The sequence below is a fragment of the Aulonocara sp. 'chitande type north' Nkhata Bay genome, linkage group LG23 (genome assembly GCF_057382095.1).
Source record: "Aulonocara sp. 'chitande type north' Nkhata Bay isolate Kocher_YH1m ecotype deep benthic linkage group LG23, A_spYH_male_GT1.1, whole genome shotgun sequence".
NCBI classification, from domain to species: domain Eukaryota; kingdom Metazoa; phylum Chordata; class Actinopteri; order Cichliformes; family Cichlidae; genus Aulonocara; species Aulonocara sp. 'chitande type north' Nkhata Bay.
Window position 1 is genome coordinate 53,219,619 of NC_141365.1, and position 19,766 is coordinate 53,239,384.

The window sequence follows — 19,766 nt, forward strand, 5'->3', positions numbered from 1 at the left end:
ATGAGCAAGCACTTTGGCGACAGTGGGAAGGAAAAACTCCCTTTTAACAGGAAGAAACCTCCGGCAGAACCAGGCTCAGGGAGGGGCGGCCATCTGCTGCGACCGGTTGGGGTGAGAGAAGGAACACAGGATAAAGACATGCTGTGGAAGAGAGACAGAGGTTAATAACAGATATGATTCAATGCAGAGAGGTCTATTAATACATAGTGAGTGAGAAAGGTGACTGGAAAGGAAAAACTCAATGCATCATGGGAATCCCCCGGCACCCTACATCTATTGCAGCATAACAAAGGGAGGATTCAGGGTCACCTGGTCCAGCCCTAACTATATGCTTTAGAAAAAAGGAAAGTTTTAAGCCTAATCTTAAAAGTAGAGATAGGGTCTGTCTCCCGAATCCAAACTGGAAGCTGGTTCCACAGAAGAGGGGCCTGAAAACTGAAGGCTCTCCCTCCCATTCTACTTTTAAATACTCTAGGAACAACAAGTAGGCCTGCAGAGCGAGAGCGGAGCGCTCTAATAGGGTGATATGGTACTACAAGGTCATTAAGATAAGATGGGGCCTGATTATTTAAGACCTTGTATGTGAGGAGCAGGATTTTGAATTCAATTCTGGATTTAACAGGAAGCCAATGAAGGGAAGCCAAAACAGGAGAAATATGCTCTCTCTTTCTAGTCCCTGTCAGGACTCTTGCTGCAGCATTTTGGATTAGCTGAAGGCTTTTCAGTGAGTTTTTTGGACATCCTGATAATAATGAATTACAGTAGTCCAGCCTGGAAGTAATAAATGCATGAACTAGTTTTTCAGCGTCACTCTGAGACAGGATATTTCTAATTTTAGAGATGTTGCGCAAATGGAAGAAAGCAGTCTTACATATTTGTTTAATATGTGCGTTGAAGGACATGTCCTGGTCAAAAATGACTCCAAGGTTCCTCACCGCGTTACTGGAGGCCAAGGTAATGCCATCCAGAGTAAGAATCTGATTAGATACCATATTTCTAAGATTTTCAGGGCCGAGTACAATAACCTCAGTTTTATCTGAATTAAGAAGCAGAAAGTTAGCGGCCATCCAGGTCTTTATGTCTTTAAGACATTCCTGCAGTTTAACTAATTGGTGTGTGTTATCTGGCTTCATGGACAGATAGAGCTGGGTGTCATCTGCATAGCAGTGAAAATGTATGCTATGTCTTCTAATGATACTGCCTAAGGGAAGCATGTATAATGTAAACAGAATTGGTCCTAGCACTGAACCCTGTGGAACTCCATAATTAACCTCAGTGTGTGAAGTGGACTCTCCATTTACATGCACGAATTGGAGTCTATTAGATAGATATGATACAAACCACTGCAGCGCAGTACTTGTAATACCTACAGCATGTTCTAATCGCTCTAATAGGATATTATGATCAACAGTATCGAACGCTGCACTGAGGTCTAGCAGGACAAGCACAGAGATGAGTCCACTGTCAGAGGCCATAAGAAGATCATTTGTAACCTTCACTAAAGCTGTTTCTGTGCTGTGCTGAGCTCTGAAACCTGACTGAAACTCTTCAAATAAACCATTCCTCTGCAGATGATCTGTTAGCTGTTTGACAACTACTCTTTCAAGGATTTTTGATATGAAAGGAAGGTTGGAGATTGGCCTATAATTAGCTAAGACTGCTGGGTCTAGAGATGGCTTTTTGAGTAAAGGTTTAACTACAGCCAGCTTGAAGGCCTGTGGTACATAGCCGATTATTAGAGATAGGTTGATCATATTTAAGATCGAAGAATTAATTAATGGCAGGACTTCTTTGAGCAGTTTTGTAGGAATGGGGTCTAAAAGACACGTTGATGGTTTGGAGGAAGTAATTATTGAAGTTAACTCAGAAAGATCAATTGGAGAAAAAGAGTCTAACTTAATATCAATGGTACTAAGAGTAGCTGTAGATAATATTACATCTGTGGGATGATTATTGGTAATTTTTTCTCTAATGATAAAAATTTTATTTGTGAAGAAGTTCATGAAGTCATTACTAGTTAACGTTAAAGGGATGGTTGGCTCAAAAGAGCTCTGACTTTTTGTCAGCCTGGCTACAGTGCTGAAGAGAAACCTAGGGTTGTTCTTATTTTCTTCAATCAGTGATGAATAGTAAGATGTTCTGGCTTTGCGGAGGGCTTTCTTATAAAGCAGCAAACTATTTCTCCAGGCTAAATGATGATCCTCTAGATTTGTGACACGCCATTTCCTCTCCAGATTACGAGTCATCTGCTTTAGGGTACGTGTTTCAGAATTATACCACGGAGTCAGGTACTTCTGATTTGAGGCCTTAGTTTTCACAGGAGCTACAGTATCCAGAGTCGTACGTAGTGAGGAGGTGAAATTATTAACAAGATAATCGACCTCTGTTGGGGTAGCGTTCAGATAGCTGCTTTGCTCTGTGTTGGTACAGGGCATTGGAGATGATAACAGTGGGTGGATTATATTCTTAAACTTAGTTACAGTGCTTTCAGAAAGACATCTACTTTGATAAAGTCTACTCTTCACCGCTGTGTAATCAATTATTGTAAAAGTAAATGTTATCAGGAAATGATCAGACAGGAGAGGGTTTTCAGGAAACACTGTTAAATGTTCAGGTTCGATGCCATATGTTAAAACAAGATCTAGAGTGTGATTAAAGTGGTGGGTGGGTTCTTTTACATTTTGAGAGAAACCAATTGAGTCTAATAACAGATTAAATGCCATGTTGAGGCTGTCATTTTTAGCATCTACATGGATGTTAAAATCACCCACAATAATTATTTTATCTGAGCTCAGAACTAAATTAGATATAAAGTCTGAGAAATCAGACAGAAACTCTGTGTAAGGCCCAGGTGGACGATAGATGATAACAAGTAAGACTGGTTTCTGAGTTTCACAGCTGGGGTGGACAATGTTAAGCATCAGGCTTTCAAATGAATTAAAAGTCTGTCTTGGTCTTTCATTAATTAATAGGCTGATGTGAAAAATTGCTGCCACACCGCCCCCTCGGCCTGTGCTTCGAGATTTCTGGTAGTTAGAATGGCTCGGGGGTGTTGATTCATTTAAACTAACATAATCATCCTGCTGCAACCAGGTTTCTGTAAGGCAGAGTAAATCAATTTGTTGATCAATTATTAAGTCATGTACTAACAGGGACTTGGAGGAGAGAGACCTAATATTTAATAATCCACATTTCACTGTTTTACTCTTTGGTTCAGATGTGGATACTGTATTGTTCTTTCTTTGTGATTGTTTATGTTTAAGTTGTTTGTTGCTGGTTTTTAGTTTGTTTTTTGTCTTTTTGGAAGCTGACACAGTCTCTATGGAGATGGGTTTTTGGGGGGGTAGCAGGAGGAGAGAAGCTGCAGAGAAGCGTGTAAGACTGCAACTCTGCTTCCTGGTCCCAACTCTGGATAGTCATATTTTGGGGGGTTTAATAAATTTGTCCATATTTCTAGAAATGAGAGCTGCTCCATCCAAAGTGGGATGGATGCCGTCTCTCCTAACAAGACCAGGTTTCCTCCAGAAGGTTTGCCAATTATCTATGAAGCCCACATCGTTTCTGGGACACCACTCAGACAGCCAGCAATTTAAGGAGAACATGCGGCTAAACATGTCACTCCTGGTCTGATTGGGGAGGGGACCAGAGAAAACTACAGAGTCCGACATTGTTTTGGCAAAGTTGCACACCGATTCAATATTGATTTTAGTGACCTCCGATTGGCGTAACCGGGTGTCATTACTGCCGACGTGAATTATGATTTTACTGAATTTACGTTTACCCTTAGCCAGCAGTTTTAAATTTCCTTCAATGTCGCCTGCTCTGGCCCCTGGAAGACGATTGACTATGGTTGCCGGTGTCTCTAGCTTCACATGTCTGAGAACAGAATCGCCAATTACCAGAGTTTGACCCCCGGCGGGTGTGTCGCCGAGTGGGGAAAAGCGGTTAGACACATGAACGGGTTGGTGGTGTACCTGGGGCTTCTGTTTAGGACTATGCTTCCTCCTCACCGTGACCCAGCCGCCCTGATTCCCCAGCTGCTTGGGACCTGCCGGGGAACAGCTAGCGGGGCCTACGCTATTTTCGGCTGCACCAGCTACAGGGGCCTGGCTAGCTGCGGGTGAATGAAGGGTGCGAAGCCGAGTCTCCAATTCAGTAATCCTGGCCTCCAGAGCTGCAAATATGCTACATTTGTTACAGATATCATTACTGCTAAAGGAGGCCGAGGAGTAACTAAACATCTGACACAATGAGCAAGAAAGTGCAGGAGGGACAGGTGAAGTAGCCATGGTGCTAATGAGTCGGCTACGAGCTAAGCTAGGCTAGCGAGACAGTACAGAGACAGTGAGTGAATACTTTGGCTATAAATTAGGTAGTGAGTACACAGAAAGTGTGCTTCGGAGGAAGCACGTGAAGATTATACTATGAAAGAAGAATGTATTTAAAAGTTGTTAATTAAATCGCTAAGCAAATAAGCTACTCAGAAACACCACTGTGTTTGAGCAGGAACAGGAAGTGATACTCTACCACAGAGCGAGCGAACACCAAGTGACAGCGCCACCAAGAGTATCTCTTGTGATAGTTCGCACTAACAACATCTCCAAAGGAAGATATGCAAATTATGTTAGTTAAGTTACATTTAAAGTTCCAAACGAGTAATCCTCCATTCCAAGTTCAGATATACACTATTGGTAAGAGATCACATGATAAAAGCAGAGGGCATGATGGGTTGGAAGATCTGAATGCTAAGATCCCCGTAGGTTATATGCAGAGCTGTTAGTGTTTCAGTTGAAGATTGTGGAATTACATAGAGGTAAGTTGGGATAAAATTCACTAAATCTGTCACGGCTGGCGGAATGAGCCGTGTGGTGTGGAGGAAAGGGAGGACCCAAAATGCAGCAGTGACTGATGATACGAGTGATGTTTATTTACAAAGTGACAATGGCAGAAACAGGCAGTGAGGCATGACAAAACAACTGAAGAAACCTAAACTGGGAGAACTAAATGACAAACCTGAGACCATACAAAAGGGGTGCGGGGCAGAGAGACGCAGAGACAGGAACACCATAGAACGCAGACGAGCCGACAATGAACACAGACCGACACCCACTAAATATACACACACAAGGTAATCAGGTAATCACACACAGGAGGGAAGAACAGCTGAACCTAATACACATGAGGACCGGAGGACACAAGCTGAACACAATGACAACAGACACAGACCTTCAAAATAGAATAGGAAATCCAGAACATGAGCCTTCAAAGTAAAGCAGGAACACACAGACTGATTTACAACACAACACGGGGACATGAACAGAGCACCAAGGACAGACACAGGTAGGGCTGAATACACACACCAAACTACAGGTTCAACCCTAAACCAATACAAAATCAGAATAAACACAAAGCACAAAAATGAACTTCAAGGAAACACAAAACGCTGGGCCAAAATGACCCAGGACCATGACAAAATCCTTCCAACTGTAAGATCCCAATCCCTAATCTCTTTTGTAACATTTAAATAGTAAAATTCCAACTATTAAATATAAATCACTAATGTTTAAAAGATTTTAATTTCCCTGTTTCCCATTATTCTTATTTCGTTTTTTCATTTTTTTTAGGTTTCCTTTCTTAATTCCTACGTGAATGGTGACATATTGTCACAGTCAAGAAACAAGTGAGTAACAAAATGTTTTTATTTTGTTCATACTTTTATACCTTGTAGCACCACACATTAAGACCTATGTAATTGTCTGTGAGCGCCCATTGAATTTATTTTAATCGTACTATCTGCGTATCATTTTGAGTGAAAAATGTTTTTAGGCTTCATCTGCCTGCTAGACAGATTATGTGTCAAATCAAAAAGGAACATAGCCCTACAGTAAATAAGTACACATACAGAAATCAGCACATAGAGACATTGACCCTTGAAATTCTTTAACAACACAAATTTGCGATGCTTCCAAATCTTAAATAACCGTCCATGTTAAAAAGGAGTTCTTCCTTCAAACTGCCATTAAAATGCCACCAAAGTCCTGATTCCAATTCAAAGTGGTAGGCTTTTTATATATATATCAAGGTTTTCTTATATTTCTCTTCTTATTTTTCAAGTATTGGGACATATGCTCTTCAATTTGAAGACTTGTTGGCAAAAAATTATTCACCTGTTCTGATGTGTATTCTTCTCTACAGGAAAAATGCCACGTCAGATGACAGAATGCCCAATATGCTTGATTCCATATGTTGCAGTTGGGCAGCATTTAAAAAAATACCACCATGTTGTAAACAAAGAAGAATTACATTTACTGCTAAATTACTGCTCTACAGTGTAAGTCACTGTCATACAGTATATGAAAAAACATTGCAACAATTTAAAGTGGTAGTTGTAGTTACATTTGTCAAACTGGATGTGATATGCAGTTACAGGGGCAGGCTGGACTGTCCAGTATGTAAAGCTAAAAACCGTATAAGACTGGACAAGCACTTGGAAAATGTCCACTGTGAGATTGAGGTTAGTGTTTTGTATAGCTTACATTTTGTTGTTAAATTAGAATGCATTCTTATGTGACATGTTTCACTAACTTTCTCAAACATTGCTGTTCTATTGTTTATACCCTTTCAGAAATCAGATCAGAAGAAAGTAATAAGGACAGCGAAACGATTGGCTAATCTGAAAGCCCTCAAAGCTCTCAGACGTTCAAATCCACAGCCTCCAATGGTGACCTCACTGGACATAGAGCAGCTTACTGAAAGCAGTGATCAAGAGGAGCAAAGTGATAGCAGTGATACCCGTGAAGAATCTGCAGAGATTAGAGAAGACAGCTCAGTCCATTCCCCTGTCAATCAGTCAGATGATGCTCAAGTCCAACATCAGAATTGCAAAAAGTGCAAAGAACTGGATTTGTTACTTCAACTCCTGAAAAGGAATCTGAAAAGTCTGAAATCCACTAAGGATAAACTTGGCTTCAAACCTCTCAGCCCCCCAAAGCGCCAGAAATTTGAAAGAAGTAAACGTGACCCAACAGCCCGGCTTCCTAAATTTGGTATGAATTCTTTGGCAATAATATTGTTTCTTGTGTAGTGTAATGTGAATTTTTAGAACTGGTTGTTCTATTTTGGAACTCACATCCCGCTAATTAAACAGATACTACTAATTAGCAATATCTTCCAAATATCATTGTCAACCACTTGAATAAGAAGTATGTTTTCTGTACTTCATCAGTTTGTCATGACACTTCTAATTGCTATGTTGTTACTACACTTTATTTTAAACAGAGAAAGTCCTGAATGCTTGGTTTCAACACATTTGTGGAACAAGTAAAAAGGACGTCGAAAACGCCAAACAACGGGTCCAATATGTCCGTGCCTGGGCATATTTCATGTCTCACAATCAAGTCCCTGCAATGATGTTTGCATTTATGGACAACAGAGAAAGACTGACTGAGTACATTTTTACAAATATCTGTGATATATTAGTCCAGTGATCTCAATAATACTAAAGTGATTACTGATTTGTGTTTGTTTGTGGGGCTTTTTTAGATGGACAACTTATCTGAATAAACATGCCGTGACAACCAAAAGGATTCGGATTGGAAATGTGAGGGCGTTCTTGAAATTTCTAATTGATGCACAACTGCCAGAGGTCAGAGCCTCCCGTAAGGCTTTAAAGGGGACTTTATTTGCACTTCAGTTGGAAATGAAGAAGAGCAGAAGGGAGTTACACACCCACAGGCAAGCCATCCGGATCAAAAAATCACGTAAGATCCAACTTTACTACTTATTCATCACTGTCGTTACCTAGCATGTGTAACAAATACATTATTTATAAATGTCACAATGTCATTACTGTGATGTAGTGAGGAAGGAGGACTCAAAATGTTATAATCTAAAGTATAAATTGTATACAAGTATATATTTTCTGTGCTGTATTTACACAGTGGCATGCAAAAGTTTGTGGAACCCTGATAACGTTCATGGTTTTTCTTTATTAATCATTGGTTGCTTGGATTAGCAATTTCAGTTCAACATATCATATAGCGGACAAACACAATGATATTTCAGAAGTACCACTGTATACAATGTACAAAACAGAAAGTAAACAGAAACTAGGAAATGCAGAGCTGTTAGGCTTCATTTTCTAGTTTCTGTTTACTTTCTTTTTATCTACTTTCTACATGGGAAAACAGTATGTCACCACAAGGAAACAGAGGCACACCATGGATACTAATTCGTATACAAAGTTCAGGAGGACAAAAATAAAGCAGAGAGAATCTACCACAGATGTAGAAAACAAAATTAATCAGGGGGTAAATGTTAAACTAAACAACATAACATTGGCACCAAAAACAGGAAACGTGACCAGTAACTAACCAGTGGCAACACATAACTAAACATACAAATGCAGAAAGAAACAACATAAAATATCTAAACAATAAGCAAAATAGTAATCAAATTAAAGATACCGACTGATAAAATGAACTATACTGTCAAAAAACACAAAGACAAAAATGGTCAAGGAAATGAGACTATCAAAATTTAGGATATTGATATTTCCTTTTTTCAATTCAATTCAATTCAATTTTATTTATATAGCGCCAAATCACAACAAAAGTCGCCTCAAGGCGCTTCATAGATACAGAGAAAAACCCAACAATCATATGACCCCCAATGATCAAGCACTTTGGCGACAGTGGGAAGGAAAAACTCCCTTTTAACAGGAAGAAACCTCCGGCAGAACCAGGCTCAGGGAGGGGCGGCCATCTGCTGCGACCGGATGGGGTGAGAGAAGGAAGACAGGATAAAGACATGCTGTGGAAGAGAGACAGAGGTTAATAACAGATCTGATTCAATGCAGAGAGGTCTGTTAACACATAGTGAGTGAGAAAGGTGACTGGAAAGGAAAAACTCAATGCATCATGGGAATCCCCCGGCACCCTACATCTATTGCAGCATAACTAAGGGAGGATTCAGGGTCACCTGGTCCAGCCCTAACTATATGCTTTAGCAAAAAGGAAAGTTTTAAGCCTAATCTTAAAAGTAGAGATAGTGTCTGTCTCCCGAATCCAAACTGGAAGCTGGTTCCACAGAAGAGGGGCCTGAAAACTGAAGGCTCTGCCTCCCATTCTACTTTTAAATACTCTAGGAACAACAAGTAGGCCTGCAGAGCGAGAGCGAAGCGCTCTAATAGGGTGATATGGTACTACAAGGTCATTAAGATAAGATGGGGCCTGATTATTTAAGACCTTGTATGTGAGGAGCAGGATTTTGAATTCAATTCTGGATTTAACAGGAAGCCAATGAAGGGAAGCCAAAACAGGAGAAATATGCTCTCTCATTCTAGTCCCTGTCAGGACTCTTGCTGCAGCATTTTGGATTAGCTGAAGGCTTTTCAGCGAGTTTTTTGGACATCCTGATAATAATGAATTACAGTAGTCCAGCCTGGAAGTAATAAATGCATGAACTAGTTTTTCAGCGTCACTCTGAGACAGGATATTTCTAATTTTAGAGATGTTGCGCAAATGGAAGAAAGCAGTCTTACATATTTGTTTAATATGTGCGTTGAAGGACATGTCCTGGTCAAAAATGACTCCAAGGTTCCTCACAGCGTTACTGGAGGCCAAGGTAATGCCATCCAGAGTAAGAATCTGGTTAGATACCATATTTCTAAGATTTTCAGGGCCGAGTACAATAACCTCAGTTTGATCTGAATTAAGAAGCAGAAAGTTAGCGGCCATCCAGGTCTTTATGTCTTTAAGACATTCCTGCAGTTTAACTAATTGGTGTGTGTCATCTGGCTTCATGGACAGATAGAGCTGGGTGCCATCAGCATAGCAGTGAAAATGTATGCTATGTCTTCTAATGATACTGCCTAAGGGAAGCATGTATAATGTAAACAGAATTGGTCCTAGCACTGAACCCTGTGGAACTCCATAATTAACCTCAGTGTGTGAAGAGGACTCTCCATTTACATGCACAAATTGGAGTCTATTAGATAGATATAATACAAACCACTGCAGCACAGTACCTGTAATACCTACAGCATGTTCTAATTGCTCTAATAGGATATTATGGTCAACAGTATCGAATGCTGCACTAAGGTCTAGCAGGACAAGCACAGAGATGAGTCCACTGTCAGAGGCCATAAGAAGATCATTTGTAACCTTCACTAAAGCTGTTTCTGTGCTGTGATGAGCTCTGAAGCCTGACTGAAACTCTTCAAATAAACCAGTCCTCTGCAGATGATCTGTTAGCTGTTTGACAACTACTCTTTCAAGGATTTTTGATATGAAAGGAAGGTTGGAGATTGGCCTATAATTAGATAAGACTGCTGGGTCTAGAGATGGCTTTTTGAGTAAAGGTTTAACTACAGCCAGCTTGAAGGCCTGTGGTACATAGCCGATTATTAGAGATAGGTTGATCATATTTAAGATCGAAGAATTAATTTTTCACATGAATGTGTTATATTCAGTACTAAGCTTGGTAAACTTGGAAAGTTTAGGAAGTAGGATAAATAAATTGAAAGGGTTAGTATTCTGGATTGGAAAGTAAGATTTAAGTTCAAAATGGCAATCCAATTCATTTTCATATACTGTGAGCTCTGGTCGCCAGTTCTTCTTCCTTACAAAATAATTTTTTGAAAAAAATTAGGTCTAAACTACAACCTGTTGTTTTTGTGCACCCCTGTTGTTTTTCAGGATGTTTCTTCATAAATCATTGGTTGCTTGAATTAGCAATTTCAATTCAATATATCATAAAAATCTGTATTAGGTCTGAAATACAACCTGTTTTATATTTACATCATTGCGTGCAGCATGAATGAGCATGACTGGAGCTGCAGGAACATAAAAACATTCTGTGTCTTTTAGAAATGCTTGTAGATCCTGTCCACATCACTGATTTTCTCCAGATGGCCACCACACACATCCCTGAAGCACTTGGTAAGTGTGTAGTTCATTTCTCCATAAGGACAACTCTAATAACCCCAATAATATCTCTGTTAATGAGAAATTATATAATATTTACTTACCAGCTGTAATCTGTATGTATATATAGTTCAGAATCTCAGATTTACAGAAATATATGACAGAACTTTTTGCTTTCAATTATAACAGACTGCTCATTTATAATCACTTGTTGGACTTTTGATTTTTCTTCAAATATATAATACATATACAAACAGTAGCATTTGTGATGTTTATATAGGATTATATTAGGGGGAGTATATAGCAATATAATCAGTGTTGGGAAGGTTACTTTTAAAATGTATTCTGTTACAGAATACAGAATACATGCCCCAAAATGTATTCTGTAACGTATTCCGTTACGTTACTCAATGACAGTAACGTATTCTGAATACTTTGGATTACTTAATATATTATCATGCTTTTTACAACAACGTGAATGTACTATTGCTGTGTGATTTATTACTATTACTGAAGGTCCGCGGCTCCGAACCGTAGTAAAGGGACCTCTGACTAATACGGCGGGGTCCCTGTCGGCTCGTAGCCGAAAAATAGCTTTACTTTGTTGTGTGGGTCACTTTTTTTGCGAGAGACAGAGAGAGGCGTTGAAAGGCTGCTCCAACGGAACTTATTGTTTTCGGAGGAAAACACAAACACGGTGTACAGTCGAGTCTTAATAGCTTACTTACAACTGGGCTCGTCAGGCACTCTTCTTGGCTGAAGTGGTTATTATTATATTTACATGCTTCCAGCTCCCGTTTTCCTCGACGACAACTCGTACCTTTCCACTCCCCTTTTTCTCCCTCCTCGCGCTCACAGACCCATAACGTGTATGGCAGTCCATTCTCCCTGCAACACTGACTACACTGCCCATGATGCTACATTCTTTAGAGCTATGCTTGTAGCATTCTGCCTGTTAGCTTAGCACAACAACAACAACGAAAAGGCGCTCTCTCACCCAGGAAACACACAGTCGCGCAGAGAGAGAGAGAGCGTCGCCCTGTAACCATGGCAACCGTAACGCTGCCGCCTGGAACAACAGAACGTAGCTGTCAAACAAAACCCAAACAGTCCTGACCCGCGACAAAATGAAACAGGAAAGTACCGCAGTGTAATCCATTTATTTCAACAAAGTAACTGTATTCTGAATACCACCTTTTTAAACGGTAACTGTAACGGAATACAGTTACTCATATTTTGTATTCTAAATACGTAACGGCGGTACATGTATTCCGTTACTCCCCAACACTGAATATAATGGATATGCTTCCCTATCCCTTGTGTCTTACTGTGCAACCTCTATGTTACTCAATAGGAATGACAACACAGAGAGAGACTACAGAAAAAGAGAAAGGATTGAGGACAAATGACAATGGGCAACACACAGTAACTACAGATAAAGACAAAGCACTCAGCACAGAGGACAAAGACATAAAGGAACAGGGACCACAGATGGAGACCAGGGTTAAAGAAAAAAACGATTTGAGGGAAGAAGGAACAACTGAAAACAAAGACACAGTTAGAGTAAAAGAAGATGGCCCTGGGACTAGCTATGAGTCTCCAGTGGCACACCCAAAAAAGAGGAAAAGGTCTCTAATGAAGAAAAGCTCTTTGGCGAAGTGTGATGAAAGCAGAGAAACAAGGCAAAAGGGCAACAAGCAAGAAAGAAAAAGACCAAAGAGCCTGACTGCAAAACAGCTGTTAAGTCCAAAGATGCTCAGAAGTCACAAGACTAAAGAGGCACCTAAAGATACCAGCAAAAGACAAAAAGTCATACAAAGAGTCAGAGATATTACAAGAAAAAATAAGGAAAAGAACAAAGGATTGAGCACAATTGACATAGCTGAAGATAAAAATGGGCAACATACAGAGACTACAGATAAAGACAAAGCACCCAGCACAGAGGACACAGAGATAAAGGAACAGGGACCACAGATGGAGACCACAGTTAAAGAAAAAAACGATTTGAGATCAGGAGATACAACAGAGGAAGGAATGAAAACACAATGACAACACAAGGACAAGGTCATGTCCAGAGAGAGAATGTGAATGTTAGATCCTGTTGATCTCAGAGTTCTTTGGTTGCAATTTTTAATTATACTAAATTTTCAAGACCTTTGTGATCATGTGAGTTTTTTTGTTACTGATTTTACACAGTTGCTCTGGGTTTTTTTTTTCTTTACATTTTACTCACTTTGATCATGCAAGTTTTTTAGTTAAGTTTAAGTATTGTTTTTATTTTTTTACTTCTAAAATAATAGTTGTTTAAAAAAAGACAAATATTGATATGCATATGTTGTTTATAACAAATGCCAAATGGAGAAAAATAAAATCAATAAAAAATTTTCTGTTCAATTTGAAAATGACGTGTCTTTGTTCTACAATCATTAGTCATGGATTTCATTTCCAAGCTGTAATTCCAAATAACTCATATTTTATACAGGCATGCTATGCAGATGTTATTAATAACATTAGCTGAATTAACACAAATAAAAGTCCTCACAAATTATACCTGATTCCAAATAACAACATTGTGATGTGTTTAATGGTAAGCCCAATTACAATTTCTTCTATCTAAATAACTAATTATTCAGTTTTTTTCAATCCAATTTTGGCAAAGAAATGTCTAATGTTTCATTTTTTTTCCCATCCCATTTCCTAATGCAACCCATAGAAAATAAATCTTAATCAATTATTCAAAGACATTAAGGGATTTTTTTTTACTTTTCTCTGTATGCAGTGTGTCTTTGGAAATCGATCCCCCCCCCCCCAAAAAAAAAACAAACAAAAAAAAAAAAAAAAACAGAATAAGAACATCAATCATAGCAGGTGTGTTTTACTGTTTATTCTTTATGCGTTTGACTTCTCAGATTTATTGGTTTTAACTGATGCTGTAGATATTAAAAATTATTTGTGCTCCAATTAGTGGAAATGCAAATGTGAAGTGTTGTTCAAAATAAATCTGTGAAGGTTCTCAGTAATTCAGGTCATCCTAGTTTAGGTCATCGTAGACAGCGAGTAACGACAGCGAGACCTGGAGGGGCGTGATTGGGAGGAACGGCCTCCCTGATCTGAACCCGAGCGGTGCTCTGTTATTGGACTTCTGTGCTAACCACAGTTTGGCCATAACGAACACCCTGTTCGAACATAAGAGTGTCCATAAGTGCACGTGGCACCAGGACGCTCTAGGCCGTAGGTCGATGATCGATTTTGTAATCGTATCAGCAGACCTGCGACCATATGTTCTGGACACTCGGGTAAAGAGAGGGGCTGAGCTGTCAACTGATCACCACCTAGTGGTGAGTTGGATCAGGTGGCGGGGGAGGACGCTGGACAGACCTGGTGCACCTAAACGCGTAGTGAGGGTGTGCTGGGAACGTCTAGCAGAGGCCCCAGTCCGCGAGATCTTCAACGCACACCTCCGGCAGAGCTTCAACAGCATTCCGAGGGAGACTGGGGACATTGAGTCTGAATGGACCATGTTCAGCGTCTCCATTGCCGAAGCTGCTGCATTGAGCTGTGGCCGCAAGGTGGTGGGTGCCTGCCGTGGTGGTAATCCCCGAACCAAATGGTGGACACCAGAGGTGAAGGGATCCACCAGGCTGAAGAAGGAGTCCTATCGGGCTTGGTTAGCCTGTGGGACTCCGGAGGCAGCCGACAGGTATCGACAGGCCAAGCGGAATGCGGCTCGGGCAGTGGCTGAAGCAAAAACTCGGGTGTGGGAGGAGTTCGGAGAGGCCATGGAAAAAGACTTTCGGACTGCCTCGAAGAGATTCTGGCAAACCGTCAGACGTCTCAGGAGGGGAAAGCGGTGCTCTACCTGCACTGTGTATAGTGCTGGCGGAGCGCTGCTGACGTCGACTGAGAAAATTGTCAGGCGGTGGAAGGAATACTTCGAGGACCTCCTTAATCCCACTGACACGTCTTCCGAGGAGGAAGCAGAGTCTGGGGATGAGGGGAATGACCCGCCAATTTCCGGGGGCGAGGTCACTGAGGCAGTTAAACAACTCCTTGGTGGCAGAGCCCCTGGTGTTGATGAGGTCCGCCCCGAGTTCCTGAAGGCTCTGGACGTTGTAGGGCTGTCCTGGTTGACACGCCTCTGCAATGTTGCGTGGAGATCAGGGGCAGTACCTGTGGACTGGCAGACCGGGGTGGTGGTCCCCATCTTTAAGAAAGGGGACCGGAGGGTGTGTTCCAACTACAGGGGGATCACACTCCTCAGCCTCCCTGGGAAAGTCTATGCCAGGGTGCTGGAAAGGAGAGTTCGTCCGTTAGTCGAACCTCGGATACAGGAGGAACAATGCGGTTTTCGTCCTGGTCGCGGAACACTGGACCAGCTCTTTATCCTCTCGAGGATACTTGAGGGTGCATGGGAGTTTGCCCAACCAGTCTACATGTGTTTTGTGGACTTGGAGAAGGCATTCGACCGTGTCCCTCGGGGTGTCCTGTGGGAGGTGTTGCGGGAATATGGGGTGTCTGGCCCATTGCTACGGGCCATTCGATCCCTATACAACCGTTGCAAGAGCTTGGTTCGCATTGCCGGCAATAAGTCGGACTCGTTCCCGGTGGGTGATGGGCTTCGCCAGGGCTGCCCTTTGTCTCCGGTTCTGTTCATAATTTTTATGGACAGGATTTCTAGGCGCAGCCAAGTGGCGGAGGGCTTTCGCTTTGGTGGCCTCAGAATCTCATCTCTGATTTTTGCAGATGATGTGGTTCTGTTGGCTTCATCGGGTGAAGGCCTCCAGCTCGCACTGGAACGGTTCGCAGCCGAGTGTGAAGCAGCGGGAATGAGGATCAGCACCTCCAAATCCGAGGCCATGGTTCTCAGCCGGAAAAGGGTGGAGTGCCCACTCCGGGTCGGGGATGAGTTCCTGCCCCAAGTGGAGGAGTTCAAGTATCTCGGGGTCTTGTTCGCGAGTGATGGGAGAAGGGAACCGGAGATCGACAGACGGATTGGGGCTGCAGCTGCAGTAATGCGGACGTTGCACCGGTCCGTCGTGGTGAAGAGGGAGCTGAGTGTAAAAGCGAAGCTCTCAATTTACCGGTCGATCTACGTCCCTACCCTCACCTATGGCCACGAGCTGTGGGTAGTGACCGAAAGAACGAGATCGCGGATACAAGCGGCAGAAATGAGCTTCCTCCGAAGGGTGGCTGGCCTCTCCCTTAGAGATAGGGTGAGAAGTTCGGCCATCCGGGAGGGGCTCAGAGTAGAGCAGCTGCTGCTCCACATCGAAAGGAGCCAGCTGAGGTGGTTCGGGCATCTGACAAGGATGCCCCCTGGGCGCCTCCTGGGTGAGGTGTTCCAGGCATGTCCCACCGGGAGGAGGCCCCGGGGCAGACCCAGGACACGCTGGAGAGATTATATCTCTCGGCTGGCCTGGGAACGCCTTGGTATTCCCCCGGACAAGCTGGAGGAGGTGGCTGGGGAGAGGGAGGTCTGGGCCTCTTTGCTTAGGCTGCTGCCCCCGCGACCCGGCCCCGGACAAAGCGGATGACGATGGATGGATGGATGGATGGATAATTAATTAAAATTGGAATTAATTAAATAAATAAATAGTTGTGACACATTTAATTAATTAATTATGACACATTTAATTAATTACTTATTGACACGTTTAATTAATTATTTATGTATTTCACATTTTAATTAATTATTGACACATTTAATTAATTATTTAATTATATATTTTTTTATTTCATTTTGGCAGTCCTGGTGCCTGGCTCTCATCATGAAATAATTTTATCTGTCAGCCTCACCCATCAAACTCAGGGGGCGGGGTTAACGCTGCCCATGCAGCTTCTCTAACATTTGATTGGTTGCTGTGCAAAGTAAGTCAAAACAGGTCGATCCTAGATAATCGATTGCTTGTGTAGACTTGGGGCAGCCAGGTATCCCAGAATGCAGATCAAATCACAGGCAGCAATGGTGGTGGTGTAGTTTTAAAATACCCCGTTTTTCTGTCACCAGCTACACTTTTAACAGTGTTTAAGCCGCGAATGTCGCGATGTACGTCTGGTCAGGTTGTCAACATAGAACATGTTTGCAAAAGTGCTCAGATGTTTTCAGAGATTTCACTAGCTCTGCTAACAGTCAGCATGCAGAGTGCATCCAGGGGGTTACGTTAACCGGTTTGTTTACATATTCCACTCTCCGTGTTCCACATGTTGCATTCGCAGATTCTCATTTTCACCGAACGATCGTCTCTTTCCGCCTGGTCTTGTGTCTCTGTGCTTATGTAACATAAAGAACGAACGAGCTGACATTTTTCTCACGAAACCAGCGATCAGCTCAACAGACCCTCAGTTTACCTGCATGCATTCTCCTCCTCATCTGTCAGCTGTTTAACACCTGCTGCTAATTCAAGAAACATGCCTACGTTACCTGGTGATAGTCACAGTTTAACTGGGCAGCCGGTGCTCGATATAACGCAATGTCAGCGCATTTTTCTGCACAAGATAAGGAAATATAGTGTTTTCCCCGAGCGCAGAGCTGCTGGAGCTTGTTTCCTTACAGAGCACTTCATCAGCGGCTGATGTCCAATCACCGGCACACAGCTTTGAACCTCAGCTGAGTTTTAGCTCTCAGTGGTTAAATGCTGGACTTCATTCACTCAGGTTCTGTCTGTCGGGTCACGTTTACTTCGCTGTTTTATTTACAACTGAGCAAATCGGTTTGGCTGAGGTTAAAGTTACGTTTCATAACTGCATAGTTTCAAAGACGTTTAATGGTTCACTGGCAGATGTGTTAGACTGAACTATTCGCTTTTCTTTATCTGGTGTGTTTTGGATTTAACAGTGAATTTTGAGATTAAACTGACTTTTAAAATGTTTTTATACAAAGAGGAAAGAGAAGGCGCATTTCCACCGAGAGGAGCAGGGTTTGCAACAGCATGTTCATCATGAAGTCTGCAACCTGGACAGAAATATTATATCATCTGTTTTTTAATAGTTATTCAACTGTATTCTAAGCACCAGCTGTCTGTTAGAATGTGATTTTTTTCTCTCTCTGTTGGCAGAGGTATAAAAATGCGCAGGAAAATCTGACGTGCATGGCAAACTTCACCGACGATATTTAGGGAGGAATAAACACACATCAAACATAAATGAACCATTTGCCTGTCTCCATAATTGAGAGCATTTTCTCTTCTTATGTCAACACTCTCTCTCTCTCTTTTTTTTTTTTGCTTTTTCGGTCATGTTATGTTTACCTGTCAAAGGCTTATTACAAACTATGAAACACATCGTGCAGACTTCTGGATGTTAGAAGAAAACTAATACTGCTCATGAATGAGACTAAAGGCAGGAAGGTGTCCTTTAAAACTAAACATGTTAATAGGACCTCCCTATTTATATTATAGTTTATGATATAGCACGTGTATTTCAGTAATAGCCTACTGATTTCAGTGTAGTGGTGAACAGTCACACAGCTCACGTAGGGGTTATCTGTGATACTCCTTAACTATAATTTATCCAAGTTAACTTCAGTTAACCATTCAGACAGTTCTTTTGCAATGAAAAACATAAACACCCATGCTGCCGGTAGGTTTCCTCAGTGCCAGCTGTTAACATTATAGCTGCTTATGCAGTAACCATGGTAACCACGGACTCTGAGCGGCTGGATCGACGCAGGTCAGACAACAATTTTACATGTATGATCTTAAAACAGGACACAGCCACTATACGTGCTGGCCTCATATCAAATGTGAAGGCAGACTGAGTCTATGTTTGACGTTTGCTTTATATCTAATCTTCCTTTTCAAACATTTAAACAGCAGCGAGTCTGCAGCTGAGGGAACACAAACTCAAACTGTCCGAACAGGTTTGCTCGTTTCTTGGATTCATTTGGTGATTTATTAAATGTATAACTGTTATTCTAATCTGCTGCTGAGTCTCTTACACTTTTCTTTATGTTGTATATTTTCACGTCTCTGGAATAGTTGGAAGTTAGATAGTCAGCTGAGAAACTTTGTGTTAACTCATGGAGCTGAGGATATCGTGGATATGCTGACCTCGCTCCGTGGTGTACAGGGCCGTTTACCCTCATGATTAATATTCACAATAAAAATATTAGCCGAACATCATGAAGTCTGTATGTGTTTCATAGTATCGAACAACCTTTGTACAGTTAAAGCCAGCAGTTACTACATGACGGAAACACCAACGTTATCTCTTTTATGCGTTTATACACAGGTCACGCTGATTGCTGAACAAAAACCCAAAGATCAGATGTTAAACAGATTTATTTGCTCTCTCTCCTCCTTAAACATGTTTTTAATGTTAGTTATAATTCAGAATTGGCGACTGAAACACGTAGGACACATAAGAACATCAGGAAATAAAACACCGATAAATATAACCTCAGTAAAAGAAGTCAGCGGGGGTTATTACAGCTGTGTACCGGGGCCTGCGCTTTGTCGGTGGGATTGCTTGCGAGGCGAGCGGGTCTATCCCATGCTTTGCCGTGAGACTGGGCAGACATCTCCGAAATCATCGAAGCACTTTTGCAAAGAGGCTGTATCATGACAAACCGACCAGACACATGAAGATTAAACCACTACATTCTCGGCTAAAAAAATATTAAAACGGTATTTGGTGACACACGAACAGGGTTTTTCAAAGTTCAGTTCTGTTAGCTTCCACATGCCGGTTGTTGTGTGCTAGAAACAATGGCCACCAGGCCAAAGCAATGGTTTTGACTCGATCAGCGTTAACCCCGCCCCCTGAGTTTGATGGGTGAGGCTGACAGATAAAATTATTTCATGATGAGAGCCAGGCGCCAGGACTGCCAAAATGAAATAAATA

At 41.7% G+C, this 19,766-nt stretch overlaps 1 protein-coding gene across 1 annotated transcript; it reads left to right on the forward strand.

Annotated features, from left to right (window-relative positions):
* The first annotated feature begins 5,624 nt into the window (after positions 1-5,624).
* Positions 5,625-13,615, forward strand: LOC147303060 (uncharacterized). Its single transcript, XM_086283282.1, has 8 exons — positions 5,625-5,680; positions 6,196-6,331; positions 6,424-6,514; positions 6,626-7,046; positions 7,279-7,447; positions 7,543-7,760; positions 10,869-10,940; positions 12,280-13,615. The coding sequence occupies exons 1-8, from the start codon at positions 5,650-5,652 to the stop codon at positions 12,972-12,974; spliced, it is 1,833 nt and encodes a 610-aa protein (XP_086139408.1). The 5' UTR covers positions 5,625-5,649; the 3' UTR covers positions 12,975-13,615.
* Positions 13,616-19,766: the final 6,151 nt, after the last annotated feature.